The sequence below is a fragment of the Miniopterus natalensis genome, chromosome 19, assembly GCF_054644295.1.
Source record: "Miniopterus natalensis isolate mMinNat1 chromosome 19, mMinNat1.hap1, whole genome shotgun sequence".
Lineage (NCBI taxonomy): Eukaryota > Metazoa > Chordata > Mammalia > Chiroptera > Miniopteridae > Miniopterus > Miniopterus natalensis.
In genome coordinates this window covers 156,522-175,003 of record NC_142099.1, presented here as the reverse complement: position 1 = coordinate 175,003, position 18,482 = coordinate 156,522, and the positions used below count along the sequence as shown (strand labels likewise).

The 18,482-nt window shown below is 46.8% G+C and overlaps 3 protein-coding genes and 6 non-coding genes across 9 annotated transcripts; 6 read left to right on the top strand and 3 right to left on the bottom strand.

The window, feature by feature from the left end:
• Positions 1–169: 169 nt before the first annotated feature.
• Positions 170–242, bottom strand: TRNAK-UUU (transfer RNA lysine (anticodon UUU)). The gene has a single exon. It is a non-coding gene; the product is annotated as a tRNA-Lys (tRNA).
• A 2,025-nt stretch (positions 243–2,267) lies between these two features.
• Positions 2,268–2,372, bottom strand: TRNAL-CAA (transfer RNA leucine (anticodon CAA)). Its single transcript has 2 exons — positions 2,335–2,372; positions 2,268–2,313 (listed from the first exon to the last, which is right to left on the bottom strand). It is a non-coding gene; the product is annotated as a tRNA-Leu (tRNA).
• A 1,289-nt stretch (positions 2,373–3,661) lies between these two features.
• On the top strand, positions 3,662–3,734 carry TRNAT-CGU (transfer RNA threonine (anticodon CGU)). Its single transcript has one exon. It is a non-coding gene; the product is annotated as a tRNA-Thr (tRNA).
• Positions 3,735–6,731: 2,997 nt separating this feature from the next.
• On the top strand, positions 6,732–6,825 carry TRNAI-UAU (transfer RNA isoleucine (anticodon UAU)). The gene is made up of 2 exons: positions 6,732–6,769; positions 6,790–6,825. It is a non-coding gene; the product is annotated as a tRNA-Ile (tRNA).
• A 3,641-nt stretch (positions 6,826–10,466) lies between these two features.
• On the top strand, positions 10,467–10,539 carry TRNAF-GAA (transfer RNA phenylalanine (anticodon GAA)). Its single transcript has one exon. It is a non-coding gene; the product is annotated as a tRNA-Phe (tRNA).
• Positions 10,540–10,735: 196 nt separating this feature from the next.
• TRNAI-AAU (transfer RNA isoleucine (anticodon AAU)) lies at positions 10,736–10,809 on the top strand. The gene has a single exon. It is a non-coding gene; the product is annotated as a tRNA-Ile (tRNA).
• A 2,678-nt stretch (positions 10,810–13,487) lies between these two features.
• Positions 13,488–13,961, bottom strand: LOC107542833 (histone H2B type 1-C/E/F/G/I). The gene has a single exon (XM_016220295.2). The coding sequence runs from the start codon at positions 13,930–13,932 to the stop codon at positions 13,552–13,554; it is 381 nt and encodes a 126-aa protein (XP_016075781.1). The 5' UTR covers positions 13,933–13,961; the 3' UTR covers positions 13,488–13,551.
• Positions 13,962–14,245: 284 nt separating this feature from the next.
• LOC107542810 (histone H2A type 1) lies at positions 14,246–14,712 on the top strand. Its single transcript, XM_016220262.2, has one exon. The coding sequence runs from the start codon at positions 14,265–14,267 to the stop codon at positions 14,655–14,657; it is 393 nt and encodes a 130-aa protein (XP_016075748.2). The 5' UTR covers positions 14,246–14,264; the 3' UTR covers positions 14,658–14,712.
• Positions 14,713–15,854: 1,142 nt separating this feature from the next.
• Positions 15,855–16,323, top strand: LOC148090826 (histone H3.1). The gene has a single exon (XM_087827707.1). It carries the CDS (start codon positions 15,855–15,857, stop codon positions 16,263–16,265), a length of 411 nt encoding a protein of 136 aa, XP_087683833.1. The 3' UTR covers positions 16,266–16,323.
• Positions 16,324–18,482: the final 2,159 nt, after the last annotated feature.

The window sequence follows — 18,482 nt, the reverse complement described above, 5'->3', positions numbered from 1 at the left end:
TTGGGAAAGTATTTCATTTAATAGTGGGAGAGGATCATTAATGAAAGACTAGAACTTGTACTATTTTAGGGCAGTGCCTTTGTCTGTTATGGTTTCCCCAGTCACAGAGATGTTCCTGAATGGGCTCTGTCACCCAGAGCTTATTAACTGAAATAAAAAGAGATAGCTCCGCCTGGACAGGGACTTGAACCCTGGACCCTCAGATTAAAAGTCTGATGCTCTACCGACTGAGCTACCCAGGCTCCCTTTGAGGGGTGTTTATTATTTAGGGCCTCATTAGAGTCTTTCAGGAGTGCTGGTCCCAGGCAGGTGGCCTCTGTCACAGTGCATCTTCATTCATGAGGCATGTTAGCTCCTCAGCAAAGAAGCAGAAGATGCTGACTGTTTTTCTGAGCTGTTCTTTTCTTCTCGGTTTCCCCTCGGAGTCCTGCAGGGCACAGGTTCTACTCGTTTTCATTTTCCCTGCTACAGAAGCTGCAGACATAGTTGGCCTCCTAACACGGAAGCCATTTTCCCAGATGGTTCCACTTCCAGTAACCTCCCCAGCTGTCCTGACAGAACAAAACCACGACCTTCCGAAAGAGAAGCACTGGCCTCTGGTCTTGTAAGCCAGTGGCTTTTAGTCTGAAGAGGGTTCTCTCCCAGGAAAGTCTTGAAAAGGAGGTTTCGAAATGTGATGAGGACAGTTGAGGCCCAGGCCTTGGTGGTGTTAGTTTCCTTCTGTAAAACTGTTTAAAAGCTCAATGCAAATGTTATTCCAGCAAAACTACCCTGACTCCTGTGGGTGGCTCCCTCTAGGAAAGCAAGCACTTGCTTAGCTTGATCCCAGGGAATATTCCACACACATTGCATTCCTGTCACTCACTCCTTACTGCCTCATCTTTAGCTTAAAAATGGCCTTTCAGTTTCTACTCAACTGCTGAAACTTCTCATTTAGAAAACCATGTCGCGGTCACACAGCTTATCCCCTGCTCCAAACCCACACTTAGAAGGTCCCTGCTCTTGGGGTTTATGCTCTGCAATTGCTCTCTTGAAATTCTTATCAATTTTTATCTTTAAACATGTTTTGTGGATGTGGAGCACATGCAGGATGTGGAGCACATGCAGGGGTCCCTGAAATTAGATGTTAAAAACTAAAGAAAAATAGAACTCAAATGTGTGAATACTAAAATTACATATCAGTGAAGTTTTGCCCATAACGTCTGTAAAGCAAATTTTCATTGGCATTTTTGTAAGTGAAATTTAGTCATGGGGAGAAGGGGAAAGGAGGCCTCGGGTTCACAGATGCAAGTTTATCACACTTGGCTGTCTATGGCTCACTGTATTACTGGTCCATGAACAGTCATTCTCAGTTCTACTCTGTTTCATAAACATGCCTTTTCCTGTCATGCCCTGTATCCAGCCCTTTTCTCTCCTCCAACTTATAGATCTTGTCTTAAGTATTTAAGATCCTTAGAAAAGAACCTACCCTTGAAAAATGTTCATTTGTGTGATTTTAACTTTCATTGGCACTGTTGGACCTGATTTTGTTTTTTTCTACTCAACACAGTTCAAATAATCTATTGTCTTGCTATATTTATATCTGCTTCTATGTGCCGTTGCTGAATGGCACAAAATTCATCTGCAGCCACTGCAGGACACCTGATGCACATCTAGGTGGCCGCCTACAATTTGGTACTTCAAATACTACTGACCGCACCAGGCAAAGCCAGCCATGGAGCTGGACTGGGATTTCACTGAGGTGACTTTCTAGGAGAGAAATTGCTGCCTAGTAATTTAAAAGCTATACAGGAAGAAAAACTCATTTAATGTCAAAGCTGCAAAAATCTGAAGATTCCTAATTTTAAGACCAAGATCTTAGTCTATGTAGAATGTCACAGACTGCATTTTTTTTTCTTTCATAAAACAAAAGACATCTAAGTCACATCATTCTGAGAAATCTGAGAGGGAGCTGTTAATTTATTTTAACAGCATGAGCATTTCTTTGCTATTGATGATCTTAAAATGTTTCGGCAGTGTCATAATCTCGAGAGACTTCTTAGAGTTTAGAGGTGACAGAGGGAGGTAACTGGCCAATTTTCTATAGAACTTTATAACAGATTATTTTCATGTCCTGAAAAGTGGTGAAGATTTCAGTAATTCTCTCCACAGCAAACAGGACCCGAGTGTTGAGGACTGGTGAGTTGGGCACCTAGGGGAACCCCACAGGGTGTTACGGTGGTTTCTTTCTGAGCAGAGGGAATCTCCGCTGGCACAAAACAGCAGTGTGTCAGGAGTGGGATTCGAACCCACGCCTCCACGCGGAGACCAGAACCCCCGGGGCGGGAAGCGGAGCTTGAGTCTGGCGCCTTGGACCACTCGGCCATCCTGACGCGCTGCCGCCGCCCTGCTACTGTCGTGACTGACCGCGAGCGCCGGGCAACTTGGGGAAGGCGTGGGACCGGGTCTGAGCTCTGCGCCGCCCGCGAAGCGGGAAGACGGGAGAGCTCGCGAGTCGGGACCCGAATACCTTCCAGTCCTGAGGCGGGATCGGGGCACCGGGGGCTCCCTCCTCGCTCCCCGCGCGGCACAGCGTCCACGGCCCGGCCCCTTCGCCGCGACCCCCGTGACCCGGACCCCAGGGCCTCTGTGCTCCCTGCAAGCCCACCCTCGTCCGCAGATGCCGCCCCACCCCGCTCCGGGATGGGGAGACCCCCGGCCTGGGCAGGACTGTCCCTGGCTCTCGGCCACCCGGGCGGCGCCGTGCGCAGGAGAGGGCCCCTCCGGGCACTTCCCGCCGGCGCGACTCTGCCCGTGGACCCTCCGGAAGTCACGGAGCTTTCCCCAGACTCCTGCCCGAGGAACCTGCGAGCGACAGACGCGGCTGAGCCTCTTGTGCTCCGTCTTCTCAACTGTGGTTGCTGCTTGTCCGAGCTGGGTCTCCAAACGCCCCCCTGGCCATTTTCTGGGACCTTTGTCAGTGCTCCTCTGTCTGGGTTCAGCGACGCGCGTGGAGGGAGAAGCAGGCCTGGCCCTCAGCCGGGACCCCACCCCACCCCCACCCTCACCCCACCCCACCCCCACCCTCCCCACCCCCACCCCACCCCCACCCCCACCCTCCCCACCCCCACCCCACCCCCACCCTCACCCCACCCCACCCCACCCCCCACCCCCACCCTCACCCCACCCCACCCCCACCCCACCCCCACCCCACCCTCACCCCACCCCCACCCCCACCCCACCCCACCCCCACCCCCACCCCACCCCCACCCCACCCTCACCCCACCCCCACCCTCCCCACCCCCACCCCACCCCCACCCCCACCCTCACCCCACCCCACCCCCACCCTCCCCACCCCCACCCCACCCCCACCCCCACCCTCACCCCACCCCACCCCCCACCCCCACCCCCACCCTCACCCCACCCCACCCCCACCCCACCCCCACCCCACCCCACCCCACCCCCACCCCCACCCTCACCCCACCGCCTGATCCCGGCCAAACCCTCCCAGTTGAAGGGGATGCTGAGACTCGAAGCGGGCGCTGGAATACCTTTGTCCGCAGCACAGAAAATCGGAAAGGGCCTGAGGGTAGAACGTCAGGCTTTCCGGAAAGCAACAAAACCCTGAAGATTTGACCAAATGATCAACTTTAAGAGAAGGACCTAGAACGAAGGTAACCGAGGCTCCGTAGCTCAGGGGTTAGAGCACTGGTCTCGTAAACCAGGGGTCGTGAGTTCGAATCTCACTGGAGCCTCTAGGTCTTGGTTTTTCATGTTTGATTGTGGGGAATGTGTTTCCTTGACTCCATTCCCCAAGCCCTGTACTCACTGCCAACAGCGGGGAATTCAGAACAGATGGTAGTAAAGCTGTGCCAGCTGAACCCAGTGATGCCTGAATACAGCTAATGCCAACGCTGTGGTGGCCCTTGTTCACGAGCCATGCCTCCCAAGGCTCCTGAAACCGTGGATGGTACCACGGTTTTTGTACATGCCTATGTACATGTTTTTTCCTATACACACATACCTATGATAATGTTTAATTTATAAATTAGGCACAGTGAGAAGTTAACAATTATAACAATGTACCGTAATAAGAGTTGTGTAAACGTGGTCTCTCTCCAAATATCTTACTGTCTTGTACTCATGTGAGATGATAAAACACCTATGTGATGAGATCAGATGAGGTGAATGACACAGGTATTGTGACATAATCCTTTAGCAGTCATGTGGGTGACTTTAATGCTGCAATTTTATCACGCTACTTGGAACAGCCCCACTTGCAACCTAAAGAGTCCTGTCTAATTTAGCCTTTGTAGGCCTAAAGAGACTATGTTATGATTACCAAATTTACCATATTTACCTAATGGATGCTAAGCTCCCCTGGAGATAGGAGTCACATTTTATCCGATATTGTATCTCAGAGAGTTGCAGAGTATGGACCCTGGTCTGTGCTCAGTAACCGTTGAATGAAGCCCACCTAAAGAAATGTAATGAGTGTGGTGAGTTTGGAAATACCTTAGGAGGTGTATAGATTACCTGAAGACCAAGGAACCAAGGTCAACTAAGAGAGAAAAACAAAGAAAGTAACTCCACCCTGATGAATGTTGTACCTAAATATGAAGTGACAGATCTTCCTGAGCTCAGTGTATTATCTCATAGTTGGGATTAGCTGCCCTAAAAAATAAGCCCTGATAACATCTGAATGGCTCACGTAAATTACCAAAATCAATAATCTATATCAAAAATTAAAATGATGGAATTTCCCTACACCACATGTGCATTAAATAATTAATACTATAATAATACTGATAAGACATGGATACATTCCCCTCCAAAGTACTCTGGATTCTTGAAACAATCCAACACATTTAACATTGTACCATGTTTGAAAAGTTGACTGTAAATTGATCAAGACTCAGGACAGGCACAGGTGATTTGCTTCCATTAAAGTCAACCAGAGCAGCTTCCTACTGCTGGCAACTTAGGACTCGGGTTGTTCCTCCGATTTTTCAGCGTTCTTTATGCTTCATGACTCAACAGACACTGCTTTCTGCTTGAAATATACCTCCATCCTTCTGGCGAAGCCCTACTTGTCCTTCAGGATCCAGCTCGCGTTTCGCTTTACCCGCAGTCTCCGTGTGAGGTCCTTCTTCACAGCACCATTTGCTCACCTATGCACTTTTTCTTACTAAAATGACACTTCATAGTAGGAACCAGCCTTCTTTATGACTGAATCGCCACAAGCCAGTCGGAATTCAAATATGTGTGATGAATAATAAGTTTTAAAAAATAAATGAATGCTGCTGTAACCGCAGAGCCAGCTCACACTGGCCCAGTCCTGCCTCTTACAAAATACTGAGTTGTTTCTAGAGACAGCTGAACAAAACTGCAAGCCACGCAGCCCAGGTATGTGCAGAGCAGAGAATACTGCACGTGACGCGGGGACGTGACCGGAGCCTGACGCAGGAACCCTTTCAGAAGCGAAGGTGCGCTGTCCAGAAAGGCCTGGTGCTGAAACCCCTTCGCCTTGCCGGGAGCCCTGGATCAGAAAGCCCGTCTCCTTGCCAGTCGATTTCAAAATAAAGCTTTCTTTTCAGAACCAGGTGCCGTAGCACTGGCTTGTACGCCCATCGGGCAGTGGACCCTCGCTCTGTAGCACCGCATCCCCAAACCTGCATGTGCTCTCCAGCAAAATGAAGTTATCGGGAAACTGTTTAACCTGGGGTTATAAGAAAATAAGCTGGAAAACTAAAGCCATCTTTGTAATAATTTTTACTGTGTTAATGTCTGTAATATTTGCAGTTCATCCGTTGAAATTCAGGGGTGTGATTTTAACTCATATTGATAAAAAGGTCTTAATTACAGGGCACTGTGTTCAGTAATTTAAAAAAATGCAACACAGGATTTCCAGGACCTTGGAAATCTCCTCTCCATCCTAGCAACAATTAAAAAGCTGAACAGACTGAAATATTAACGACTCTGTTGAAAACGTAAGAGAGGGGAGGTCGCAGGGAAACCTCTGCCCCCAAGACTGGAGACAGAGGGTGAGCCAGGGCTTGTCAGAGCAGAGACCCCCAAGGCTCAGTCTAGTCCCTTCGCTGCACAGTCCTCAGGACAGGAGTTATCCCTTAAGGGCCAGAAGGCTTCGTATCGCACGTGCACGTGTGGCTGGCGGCTGCACTCTCGCCAGGCCGAGAAGCGAGCAAGCAAACCAACCCACCGGCAAAACGGGCCTTTATAACCAGAGGCCCCCGGGAGGAAGCAAGGACAGTGGGAGGCATGCTGTCCCGGAGGCGGACTGCGGCGCGAGCCCCTAGAGCAGCCGGGCAGGTGGGGGGCGGCGCCGCCTCCCGCAGCGCGCACGGAGCGCGGTGGTCACTCCTCTGGCAGCCTCCCCGCGGCCGGCGCCGGGCCCGCGGGCTCTGACTCCGAAGGCGGTTTTCGGGCGGGCCCGGGAGGATTCGGGCGCTCGGCGCGCGGCAGGGAGGGGAGCGCGGGGCGCCGCGCGCTCGGCCTCGCTCCCGGTCCCTGGGAAGTGTGGCCTCTCGGCGGCGCAGAGGGAGCATCGCATCATTCTTGCGGGAGAGATGGCAGCGCCGTGACCGAAGCCGGTGGTATCCGCGGAGCCGGCGCCGGGGGAAAGGGTGCGGGTGCCACGGCTCGTGGGCGTCCGGCTCCCGGCTCCACGGGGAGCGAGGATCCTGCGCGTCTCTGACTCCGTAGCGCGCGCGCGCGCGAGGCGGGGAAAGCATGCTCCAGTGGCGCAATCGGTTAGCGCGCGGTACTTATACGGCAGTATATGTGCGGGTGATGCCGAGGTTGTGAGTTCGAGCCTCACCTGGAGCATGTTTTCTTCCCTATACGGTTTCAGGGGCTTATTTCATTCTCATGTGTTTTTCCTTTCTCTCCAAAGAAAACGCTAAAAAGAGGTTATTATGTTTTCCATGGCGAGACGGCGAATATTCCCCTGATTGAGAAGTACATTCCGTCGTTTTCAAACAGGAGGAAATCAGACCAGAGGAGGGAGATTGAAATTATCCAAGCAAACCAGTTCCCCTTCACCAGGAGGCCTGACGGCAGGCCGCGCAGCCCGGTCTCCCGCACCGCTTCCCGCCGCTTTCTTTAACCTGCTCCTTGGCCCTCTGGGCCGCCGGGCTCACGGCCATGCGGAGCTGCCCCGCGCGTCGCGGCCTTGACGCCCCCAGGGTGCAGGGAGGTCGCGGAGCCCCACCTGTGAAACCTGAAGGGGCTTCGAGCGGCGCTGCCCCGCCTGCCTCACATGAACCGGCCTGGGAAACATCGGGCATAGCTCGCTGGGTGTGTATTTCTTCCTCATCGCATCAGAAAATAAACAAATGGCCTTGTTTGGAGAACTGTGTGTCTGAAGTAATAATTCGGGGTTGCTCTGCTTTCATCCAGTCCCTCCGGGTTTAATCCTGTCTCGTGTCTCTTAAATATGATCTTCCCCCAGTTTGTCCTCGGATTTCCTCTCCTCTGATGAGATGCACGTTCTCTGTATTATTTACTTTGATTACAGCATCTCTCTGACTCTACCTGTCATGGTTGTAACATTCTCTCCCACTCAGTCCTCTTACTTTACTGCAGAGCTCTGCACCCTGCTGACCACAGGGCACTAATGACGGGAAATTCCAGACTCGGGAGGAAATGATCAACCTCTGAGCTCTTATCTCAAATGCAGCCATTCAACCAATAGGCCCACTCTTTGCTAGGTCCATTCTAGGTCCGGAGGTTACCGCAGTGAAATAAAAAGCCTCTGGTCTCTGGCTCCTAAGTTCTAGTAGGGAGAAGTAAACAACAAACAATTAAAAATAAATACATAATTACATAAAGTGGTGACTACTTGTATAGAGAAAAATAAAAATAGGGTAAGAGGGGTAGGCGATGCCAAGGGCTGTGCCAGGGGCGCTATTTTACATTAGTGTTACAGACGTTCTCCCTAGGCAAGTGATACTTAAGTGGACACCTGAAGGAAATAAAAAAGTCTTGGGTAGATATGGTGAAATCCAGGTACAGGCAGAGGGAAGGGCAAATGCAAAGGCCTAGGTGTGGGTGTGGTCCAGAAGCCGTTAGAGAAGAGGGAGGAGCACTCGGTATTTCAGGATTGCACATAAAGTCAGCTGTAGGGTGGTGTTGTTCCTGAATACTCTTATTAGACTAAAGAAGATACTTTCCCCCCTCTAGTTTGCATGAATTGTAATTATAAATGGGAATTGAATTTTATTAAGTTATTGTTCAGCTACTGAGATATACACAGAATTTTTTCTTTTAGTATTTAGTGTGGTAAAGTATATTGATTTTTATATTTAAACCAATCTTATATTTATAGAGTAAGTCCCATATAGTCATAATAGATCATTCTTTCAATATGTTCCTGGATTCAATGGGCTCATATCTTGTTTAAGATTTTTCATCTGTTTCCCTGAGATATCCTGACCTGTATTTTTCTTCTTGTATAATGTCCTAGTCAAGTTGTGATGTCAGCATCATACTGACTTCATTAAATAAGCTGGCAATCTTTCTTTTTTATGCTAATATTGGTAATTTGTGTTTTCTTTATTTTGTTTGTTTTTTGGTATCATTTTCTAGTGACTTACTGATTCTCTTAATCTTTTCAAAGAACTAACTTTTTTGCTTCAGTGTTTTTTTTTCTATTGTACATTTGCTTGCATTTTAATAGATCTCTCTTATTTTCAGTGTTGTCTTTCTTTTACTTTCTTAGGATTAACTTGCTCTTTTTATCTAGCTTCTTGAGATGGAAGCTTAAATATTTAATTTTCACCCCCCCCCCCCAACATATACATTTAGAGGCAGGGTTTCAAGTGTAAAATTTCCATTTTCCTCAGGTTGAGTTACTCTTCTGGCATTAATGGGTGACTGTGCACAGAATAAACTACTCAAGCTTCCATGTCCAGAGTTTTGATTGAGGCTTCATTACATCAGCCTGAGCGATTGATTATGCCATATTATCAGGTATTATCACTTATTTTAAGGTATAGAAATGAAGACTGTGTGATATTGTTGTAAAGATAGACATACTAATGGGACAAAATAGCCCCAAAACCAAAAAACCAGAAAACAAACAAACAAACAAAACAGACAACAAACCCACCCAGATATAATACAGTGTCCCATTGTATGACAAGGAGGCATTGAAATTCAGTGGGGACAGGATCGACTGTTCAGAAAATAATGCTGGGTCAGTTGATATTATATAGGAAAAAATGAATTAAATCCCTATCTTACATCATACATAAATTGAAGATGGAATTAAACTTAATGGTTAAAAGTAAACCTTCTAGAAGAAGGGAAAAAAGCATATGGAAAGGCATAAAATATTAGTTATCAAAAAATACAATTTAGAATCGCAAAGAACTATCATTGCATCCTAATCGAATACCTAAAATTAAAATGACTGACAACACCCAGTATTGACTAGCCTATGAAGGCACCAGCAGCCTCATACATTGTAGTTAGTGGTGTAAATTTGTACATTTATTTTTGAAAATGTTTAGCAACATTTAATAGACTTAAACATACACATATCATATGACCCAGCAATTCCATCCATCCATCTATTCACCCATCATCTATCTATCCATCACCCATCCATCTTTCTATCTGATAAATGAGTGTTTATGTTCACCTAAAGCCGTACACAAAAAGGGTCAGTGCTTTTTATAACCACCCCAAATTGGAAACCATCCAAATGCCCATCAGCATTAGAATGAATAAGTACATTGTGGAATAGCCATTAAATGGAAGTTGTGAACAAGAACAAACTACTTTTACACATAAAAACATAGATGTATCTCAAAGATAATATTGAGCGAAAGAAGCCAGACATAACAGTGCAGATTCTAGTTGATTTGGTGTATGTGAAGTTAAAATAAGTGACAGTCCATCTAGTGAAGGAGTTCGGAACACTGGCCCACTGTGGAGGGTCTCAGCTAGGGAGTTGGTGGTAGGTCCATAGGGATACAAACTTGCAAAGTTCATCAAGCTGTACACTGAGGATGTGCTTTACCAGATGTAATTTATACCTCAATAGACCAAAAGGGAGAAGGAATGGAAACACCTGAAAAAATAAAGTATATTTGAGCGCTGAACAAGACATGATCCCAAATGGTGGTGTCTTGGACTCTAGGGAGCCTCCACTCCAGCAGGAAGCTCTGAACCTCCACAGCCCTGCTGCCAGCCAGTTGTAACCTGAGAAACCACATGTAGTTTCCTTTATCGCCTTGGTTTTTCATTCTTCCCATCATATTCAGGAAATTTTGGGGGTTTCCTCCTCAATTTGATCTTATGTTGATACACTTATTTTTTAAATGGGCAAAACAGTATATTTTCAGGAAACAAGACAAAAAATAATCTTAATTTTTCTGAGATGTGACATCCAAAAGGGAGACTAAGATTTTTTTTAAAAGACTATTTAAAAGTAATTGACAAGAAAAGCAGCGTCAGGCCTAGCCGAAATAGCTCAGTTGGGAGAGCGTTAGACTGAAGATCTAAAGGTCCCTGGTTCGATCCCGGGTTTCGGCAGTGTAGTTGCTCCTTTTCGTGGGAGCCCACGACAGTACTTTCAGTTTGATTATGTGAACGTGAAATACTGGCTTAAAGGTCTTATTTTAACCGAGGGCGAAAGGGGTCGAAGGTGTAGAGGAATGTCCCTTTATTTTAAAACATAAACTTCCTTTCAATGCTATCGTTCCGGTCAAAGACAAGGGCGCCACCAAGTGGCCGGTTAGCTCGGTTGGTTAGAGCGTGGTGCTAATAACGCCAAGGTTGAGGGTTCGATCCCCGTTCCGGCCAGGCGCTCACTACCCTCTCCCCCACGGAGTGAACTTTCCAATTCGAGCCAACAGCCTAAGATCACTACAGTTCAGAACTGGAAGTTCAGACCTCCTCTCAATGGAAACACGAAGAATATAGGTGTGATTGTTTTTTAGATTAAAAATTAATATAAAAGCATAAAGAGTTTATTGAAGAAAATTGAGGGAGTAGAATGGGAGTGAGACAGGTGCCTTTTAAGGAAAGGGAAATTAAGAGTAGAAGAAAGTCCACTTATTTTTTATTTAGACCAACACAGAAATGTCAAGGAACTTTTTTTTTTTTCTTAAAAAAAGAAAGTGGCTAGTTGGCTCAGTTGGCTGATACTCCTGAACTTCAAGACTTGCTATAAAGCTACAGTGATCAAGACAGCGTGTTGGTGAAAGTATAAACAGATTAATGGAACAGAATAGAGCCTAGATAGAGACCTGTACCAGTCTAGTCAACTGATCTCTGGCAGAGGAGCAAAGGCAATTCAATAAAGAAAGAATAGTCCTTTCAACAACTGGTCTGGAACAACTAGACATCCACACTCTAAAAAAATAAATACATTTTTAAAAGTCTACACACAGACCTTACATATTTCCCCAAAATTAACTCAAGGGGATGATATGTCAGACCTAAATATAAATCTATAAAACTTCTCTAAATTACTTAGAAGAAAAGTAGGTGGCCTTGGGTTTGGTGATGACTCTTAGATACAGCATTAAGAGTATCACCCATGAAAGAAAAACTGGTAAGTTGGACTGCTTTAAAATTAAAATATTCTGCTCTGTGAAAGACCATTGAAAAGAATGAAAAGACAAGCCAGTCTGGAGAAAACATTTGCAAAGCACATATCTGATAAAGCCAGTCTAAAAAGTTTGCAATGATTTGACTTAATGAGAAATGCAGAGAGACAGTAAAAAGATCAATGGTTGCCAGGCATTTGGGGGGCGAATAGGTGATGAATAGGTGGAGCGCAGGCGATTTTTAGGGCAGTGAAACTACCATATGTACTGTAATTATGCATTTGTCAAAATCCATAGACCTGTGTAACACAATGAACCCTAATATGAATTATGGACTCTAGGGAGTAATAATGTATCAATATCGGTTCATCCATTACAACAAATGTATATCACACTAATGCAAGATGTTAATAATAGGAGAGATTCTGAAGTGGAGGAAGGGGAGTATATGGGAACTCTGTACTTTCTGCACAATGTTTATGTAAACCTAAAAATACTCTAAGAATAAAGTCTATTTCAAAGAGTAAACATTGTTTCAAAGGTGGAACAACTTTGAATTAAGGACATGATTTAAAAAGATAGTCTCAGTAGTTAAGTTATGCCGTTTTTTGAGATAATTAACTGAATTGTCACCATAGTGCCAAAGCATTAATGTGTGTGTGTGGGGGGGAGCTTTTGAAGGAGGTTCAGGGGTAGATTTAGAGTTAATCCTAAACCAAGGTTAAACAGAAGCCAGCAACAAAATAAAACTAAAACAACACTCAAACCAAGCACCAGAATAAAATCTTTACCATGCTGTTGCCACAGACAGATGCCTGGGAAATGTTATATTTTCAGGAAACAAGCAAAAAGTAATCTTAATTTTTCTGATATGTGACATCCCAGAGGGAAACTAAGAAGATAAATGACAGCAGAGCATTAAACAAACATGTGGCTCTTCTGAGTGCAGGACCCTGTGCAGCTGCCCAACTCACAAGCCCAGGAAGCCAGCTCAGACAGCATGTTACAAGGTGATCCCCACACCTTAGTCCCTGTTCAGCTCTTTGAAAATTAGAGATTGTCCTTACTGGAATCATCAATATAGTTATTTTTTTTTAAGGAGCCATCTGCCTTCACAAATCCAAGTATTTTGGAGCTGTTGAAGTTTTAAAATCTTAACGAAGCCACAGGGATACCATTTCATCAGAAGAGACAGAACTGAAACTAAAACCAAGCAGAGAGTGAACTCCCTGAAGAGGACTTTCCATCCATAACAAAATTCCTCAGCCCCCCCACACTTACTCCAACAGCAGCATCATTGATTCTGGAAAGAAATGACTTCTTCCCTTTGTTTTGTTCATTTTCTGGAGCCCAAGATCATAGGTGTGTTTCGTGGCAGAGAAGTGAAGAGCTGTGTGTGGAGAAGCCACACAGCAGCCTTTTGTTTTGGCTCCTGGATTACTCAGGTCTCTATTAGGCATTACCCTTACAGATCTACCCTCACTGGGCTTCTTCCCACACGGGTATTTCATTGTAACAAAACTCTTCCATCTGATTTTAACTTTGATTAAATTCCTCTTCTGTCTGCACGTTATGATTGATAGTTTTCCTCCTGTTATTGCAGCAAATGTTGCTGGTGAGCCTAGTCTCTATCTTTGGTGGAGGGTCTTTCTCATTCTGGCATCTTATGTCACCAGAAGGGCAATAACCACTTGGTCCTACAAATGAAACCACTGCTGTGGAGACAGGATGGAGATCCTACAGGTCAAAGTTAGATTGCCTGGCTGGAGGTGAATTGCTAAGACTAGTTTTTAAATGTGCTTATTCCAGTCTGAATAGAGGTTAAACACCAAATTTACCTAAAATGTTACTTTTTAAAATGTCCTCCCAAGACCACTACCCCGTTTCCCCCAACACACAACCCGGAAAGGCAAAGCACACCAGCTCTTTCTTGGCAGGTGGGTGGCTCTGAAAAGAGCCTTTGGGGTTAGGAGTCAGGCGCTTACTCGCGAGTCTACTTGGAGCTGGTGTACTTGGTGACGGCCTTGGTGCCCTCGGACACGGCGTGCTTGGCCAGCTCGCCGGGCAGCAGCAGGCGCACGGCCGTCTGGATCTCCCGCGACGTGATGGTCGAGCGCTTGTTGTAATGCGCCAGGCGCGACGCCTCGCCCGCGATGCGCTCGAAGATGTCGTTGACGAAGGAGTTCATGATGCCCATGGCCTTGGACGAGATGCCGGTGTCGGGGTGCACCTGCTTCAGCACCTTGTACACGTAGACCGAGTAGCTCTCCTTGCGGCTGCGCTTGCGCTTCTTGCCGTCCTTCTTCTGCGCCTTGGTCACCGCCTTCTTGGAGCCCTTCTTCGGGGCGGGCGCGGACTTGGCCGGCTCGGGCATGGTCGGGAGAGCAACAGACGTGGTCGCTAAAAGCAGAGAAATAGTAAGAGTGAGGTAGGATGTGTCGTATTTATATAAAACATCGCATGCAAATGAGGTGAAAAACTAAAATCCTGCGTCTGATTGGTGGCTGTTCAGAGCCACGTCAAAAAAATTAGCTCTGTCCAATCAGAACGCAAGAATTCCAAATTTGCCTTTTCACTGGTTAAGATGAAGCTGAGATGTTAACCAATGACATGTCTGCATTTTCGCGCCCAAAAACGTTTATAAAAAGTGCCGCCCCTGCACTTTCGCTTTAGCAGCTACTTGTAGTGAAGTTCTATAAGCTTACAATGTCTGGACGCGGGAAGCAGGGCGGCAAGGCGCGCGCCAAGGCCAAGACGCGCTCCTCGCGGGCCGGGCTGCAGTTCCCCGTGGGCCGCGTGCACCGCCTGCTGCGCAAGGGCAACTACGCGGAGCGGGTCGGGGCGGGCGCGCCCGTGTACCTGGCGGCCGTGCTGGAGTACCTGACGGCCGAGATCCTGGAGCTGGCGGGCAACGCGGCCCGCGACAACAAGAAGACGCGCATCATCCCGCGCCACCTGCAGCTGGCCATCCGCAACGACGAGGAGCTCAACAAGCTGCTGGGCAAGGTCACCATCGCGCAGGGCGGCGTCCTGCCCAACATCCAGGCCGTGCTGCTGCCCAAGAAGACCGAGAGCCACCACAAGGCCAAGGGCAAGTAAAGGGGGAGTTTAGCGTCATCCTGAATCTCAACCAAAGGCTCTTTTCAGAGCCACCCAGCTTTTCATTAAAAGGGCTGGCATTTCCTGTACTGTAGCAGCTACTTGGAAATGACCTTCAATCTACCAGTAGGTGTCAGTGTCTAAACACGCCTAGGAACGCGAAAGCAATTCCATGAAAACAAGAAGTTAGCATTAGCCTAGTAAAATTAGAGACTGCACCAGGTAATTAAGGGGATGAATGCTGCAGGGCCTCAGGGTTAAGCCACCAGAAAAATATCGAGAAGGACAAGGCTTGGTCAAAGGTGAATATTTAAATGAAAATCTAGTGGACCGCCCGTGCAAAAAACCACCGAGTCCTTGTTAATAGGACTCATCTGCAACTCGCCCAACTTCAACTCTGCTGGGCCCTAGTCCCTTGTAAATGGGAAAACTACCTGCCCCGGAGGCATACCTTTAGGCGGAGCTTCTCAACACAGGGCCCAGCATGACTTTAAAAAGGGAAACAGTAAATCTTTTTGTACCGCGTAGACGTTTGAGGATTTTTTCCCTTAACCCAATTTTACACACATTTCAGTTGAAATTGCACAACGTTGTGGAATGCTTTACCTGAGAACGCTACTTAGTGAAAAGTAAATGTTATGTAGCTGTAATATCAAATGTGAAATTGAGTTAGACATTTAGAAAAAGGCTATAAAAACATTTTGAAAGCTCGAAGTTTAAATAGAGAAGTGAAGAAATTGACGTGAAATGCGCCTTCCTAAACTTGAGGCCAAAAAATCACTTAGCCAATCACATCCAGCGCGCGCCTTTTCAAATTGACCAACCGAAAGCCAGTTTCAGGCGCCAAAACTTAAAACTTTTATTCAGCGAAGGAGATGTACCATTGTAATGTTTACATTAAATTCTGCGGAGAAAAACCAAAGAGCGTTGTAGAGAAAAGGCGTAAAGACCCTAGAGGCGAGAAAGCGTAGAAAACAGCCGCGGTTGAAAGGGTGGGTGGGAGGAAGAAGGTAATTTCGGCTCCAAACGCCGGGGAGGATCTTAGGATCAGGAAGTGGACCCGCCTTCCAATAACTTCGCCGCGAGCCTTGATCGACAGGTGCCTGATCCAATGAGAGCGGGGCTCGCCTTATATATAGTGGTTGCGGGGACAGGGTGGGATCTTTCTGGCGGCTCCTTGCACCCAGGCGTTTGGCGATGGCTCGGACGAAGCAGACGGCGCGCAAGTCCACGGGCGGGAAGGCGCCGCGCAAGCAGCTGGCCACCAAGGCGGCCCGCAAGAGCGCGCCGGCCACGGGCGGCGTGAAGAAGCCGCACCGCTACCGGCCCGGCACGGTGGCGCTGCGCGAGATCCGCCGCTACCAGAAGTCCACGGAGCTGCTGATCCGCAAGCTGCCCTTCCAGCGCCTGGTGCGCGAGATCGCGCAGGACTTCAAGACCGACCTGCGCTTCCAGAGCTCGGCCGTCATGGCGCTGCAGGAGGCGTGCGAGGCCTACCTGGTGGGGCTCTTCGAGGACACCAACCTGTGCGCCATCCACGCCAAGCGCGTCACCATCATGCCCAAGGACATCCAGCTCGCGCGCCGCATTCGCGGGGAGAGGGCGTAAACTCCCAAGGGGCGGAAACCTTGAACCCAAAGGCTCTTTTCAGAGCCACTTTCATACTCTTGACAGTGGCTGTTCCACTACTAGATTTGGTGTTAAAAAAAGAGGTTTAAAACAATGGGAACAGGGACGGCGTTCCGGGGTTACCGCAAAAACTGGTTACCTTAATTCCCTCAAGCAAAACAGGTGTAAATGTTGGTTAGCCCTCTCGTAGTATTTACTTTAAGGGTATTTAAATAATGAACCCTAAAGATATTAGTAAGGGGAGATGAATGAAAAAAGTCACCTTCTGTCAGGTATTGTGTGATATATTTCAGATGTGAAAACCAGCTCTCCAAGGCAACATAAAGACCGTTGGTGGTCATATGTACCAAAGTGCAGAAATATGTTAGGGTTTTAGGTCAAACAAGGAGCGAGTGTCAGGCGTGAAACGCTTTGTAAGTTGGAGACTTGGGTCTTGAGAGTTTGAGGAGGAAGTATGGGGTATCTCTGGAAATTGTTTTTAGGCCAGGAGTAGACAAGAACATGGCACAGGGAAGATGAGTTGAGAAAGAGGCCAGAGAGGGGAGTGAATTCTGCATCTCCACGTTTCTTTAATTGACATTCACAGCACATGGAGGCACTAGGAGCTTAAAGGAAGTTCAAGGACGACGGCAGAGATGGTGTGTTGTAAGGCGGGAGCAAGAAGGGATGCTCCATCCTTCCTTGCCTCCTGGTTAAGGTTCCCAACTGGATACTGTGGAGCGGCAGGGGGCATCTGAGGGATAAGCTCAGAGAGTGGAAAGTACTGCAAAGAGCTGTCTGTGTGCTTATGTGTGAGTGTGTATGTGTTTGGGGACAGAAAAAATGAGAGTTAGAAGAGGTATTAATGACTAGTAAGTAAAATAATTTTGAGCGAAGGACAAGAGGAAAGTAAAAAGAGGCACACAACACAACCTACCAGCCAATTCCAAAGCCGTAACCCAAACAAACAAAATCAGGTGTCAAGGAAATAAATAAGTGGCATAACAAATTGAAAACATACCTATTGAAAAGGACTGACTCCAACACTTGTAACAAAGAACATTAAGAAATGGTCAGCCGGACAAGTGTGGATCAGTAAGCAACACTCAGAACATTGCGAAGGACAGTATAGCTCATTTATTCATCTGATTAAAAGGAAGGGGATTCTATGGAATTTAAAACACTGCAAATTTCTCTTGGAAAGAATATGTCTCTTCTTGTGAGAGAAAAAAAACCCTATCCCAGTTATTCAACAAGAATTTATTGGGCAATTCATGCCAATCAGCTTTATTATTTGCTGAGAAAGGCAAAAAGGAAGCATCTTAATAGTACTTAATTTAAATAAAACGAGATTCTCAAACTTTTTTTAAGCTAAGAAATCTGCAGAGCCAGTCTATTTGTCTCCTCCATGAAGGGGGGAGAAGAGAATGAACAAAGTCTAATTTAACAGGGAGAGTAACACCTTTGAGAAACATAGATGTGAACGTTAAAATCATTTCCAGAGCAAAGCAGTTACTGCAATCAAATTACAGGTCTTTCAGAGTATGTTATCTTCACCAGATAAGGGAGCACTGGTAAGTTTTCTCAGTGTTTCCAGAAAGAACAAACAGCCCCCCCTTATCCTCAGGGAGTATGTTTCCAGACCACCCGGTGGATGCCTGCTCAGCAATTCTCCAAGGAAATGGTGCATAAAAGCTGACTTTCCTTAAACAACTTTAGAAAAGTAAAGTGTTTCAAACCGAGATGAAAAAACAAAACAAAAGTCATCCCCTGCCCCTCCCCATGACAGCAAGGACAGAATGGGTAGGAGGTGAGGAAAGGGGTAGAGAAGCGAAGCTGAAACATGAGGAATTCCACCTTGAAGTTCTCCATGATCAGGGCCATTAACTGTAGTCAGCCACTTTCTCAGGCTGAATCTGTTAAGATTATACAGAAAGCGCTTTGGATACAAGGCTTCATTCATAACCCAGATGACTGCAATCACTGCTCTTGAGATGGGCCACTGGAATCCAGCGATCCCTGTCACTAGTGTGGTGGATACTATGTGGTGACAGGAAAAAAAGAGACAGCAAATCCTGACCCAAAGGAATGGTCTTCCAGCAGTGGGCAAGCAGAAGACACTGTAGAAGGAGCAGTTGGACTGAGGAACTTTTAAATTAGGCTTTAAACATTTTATTTTTCAATTACAGTTGACAAACAATATTATATTAGTTTCAA

Bases quoted from the DNA above. Each gene is read 5' to 3' on its own strand.
- LOC148090826 (XM_087827707.1), top strand. From the start codon at position 15,855: ATGGCTCGGACGAAGCAGACGGCGCGCAAGTCCACGGGCGGGAAGGCG.
- LOC107542810 (XM_016220262.2), top strand. From the start codon at position 14,265: ATGTCTGGACGCGGGAAGCAGGGCGGCAAGGCGCGCGCCAAGGCCAAG.
- LOC107542833 (XM_016220295.2), bottom strand. From the start codon at position 13,932: ATGCCCGAGCCGGCCAAGTCCGCGCCCGCCCCGAAGAAGGGCTCCAAG.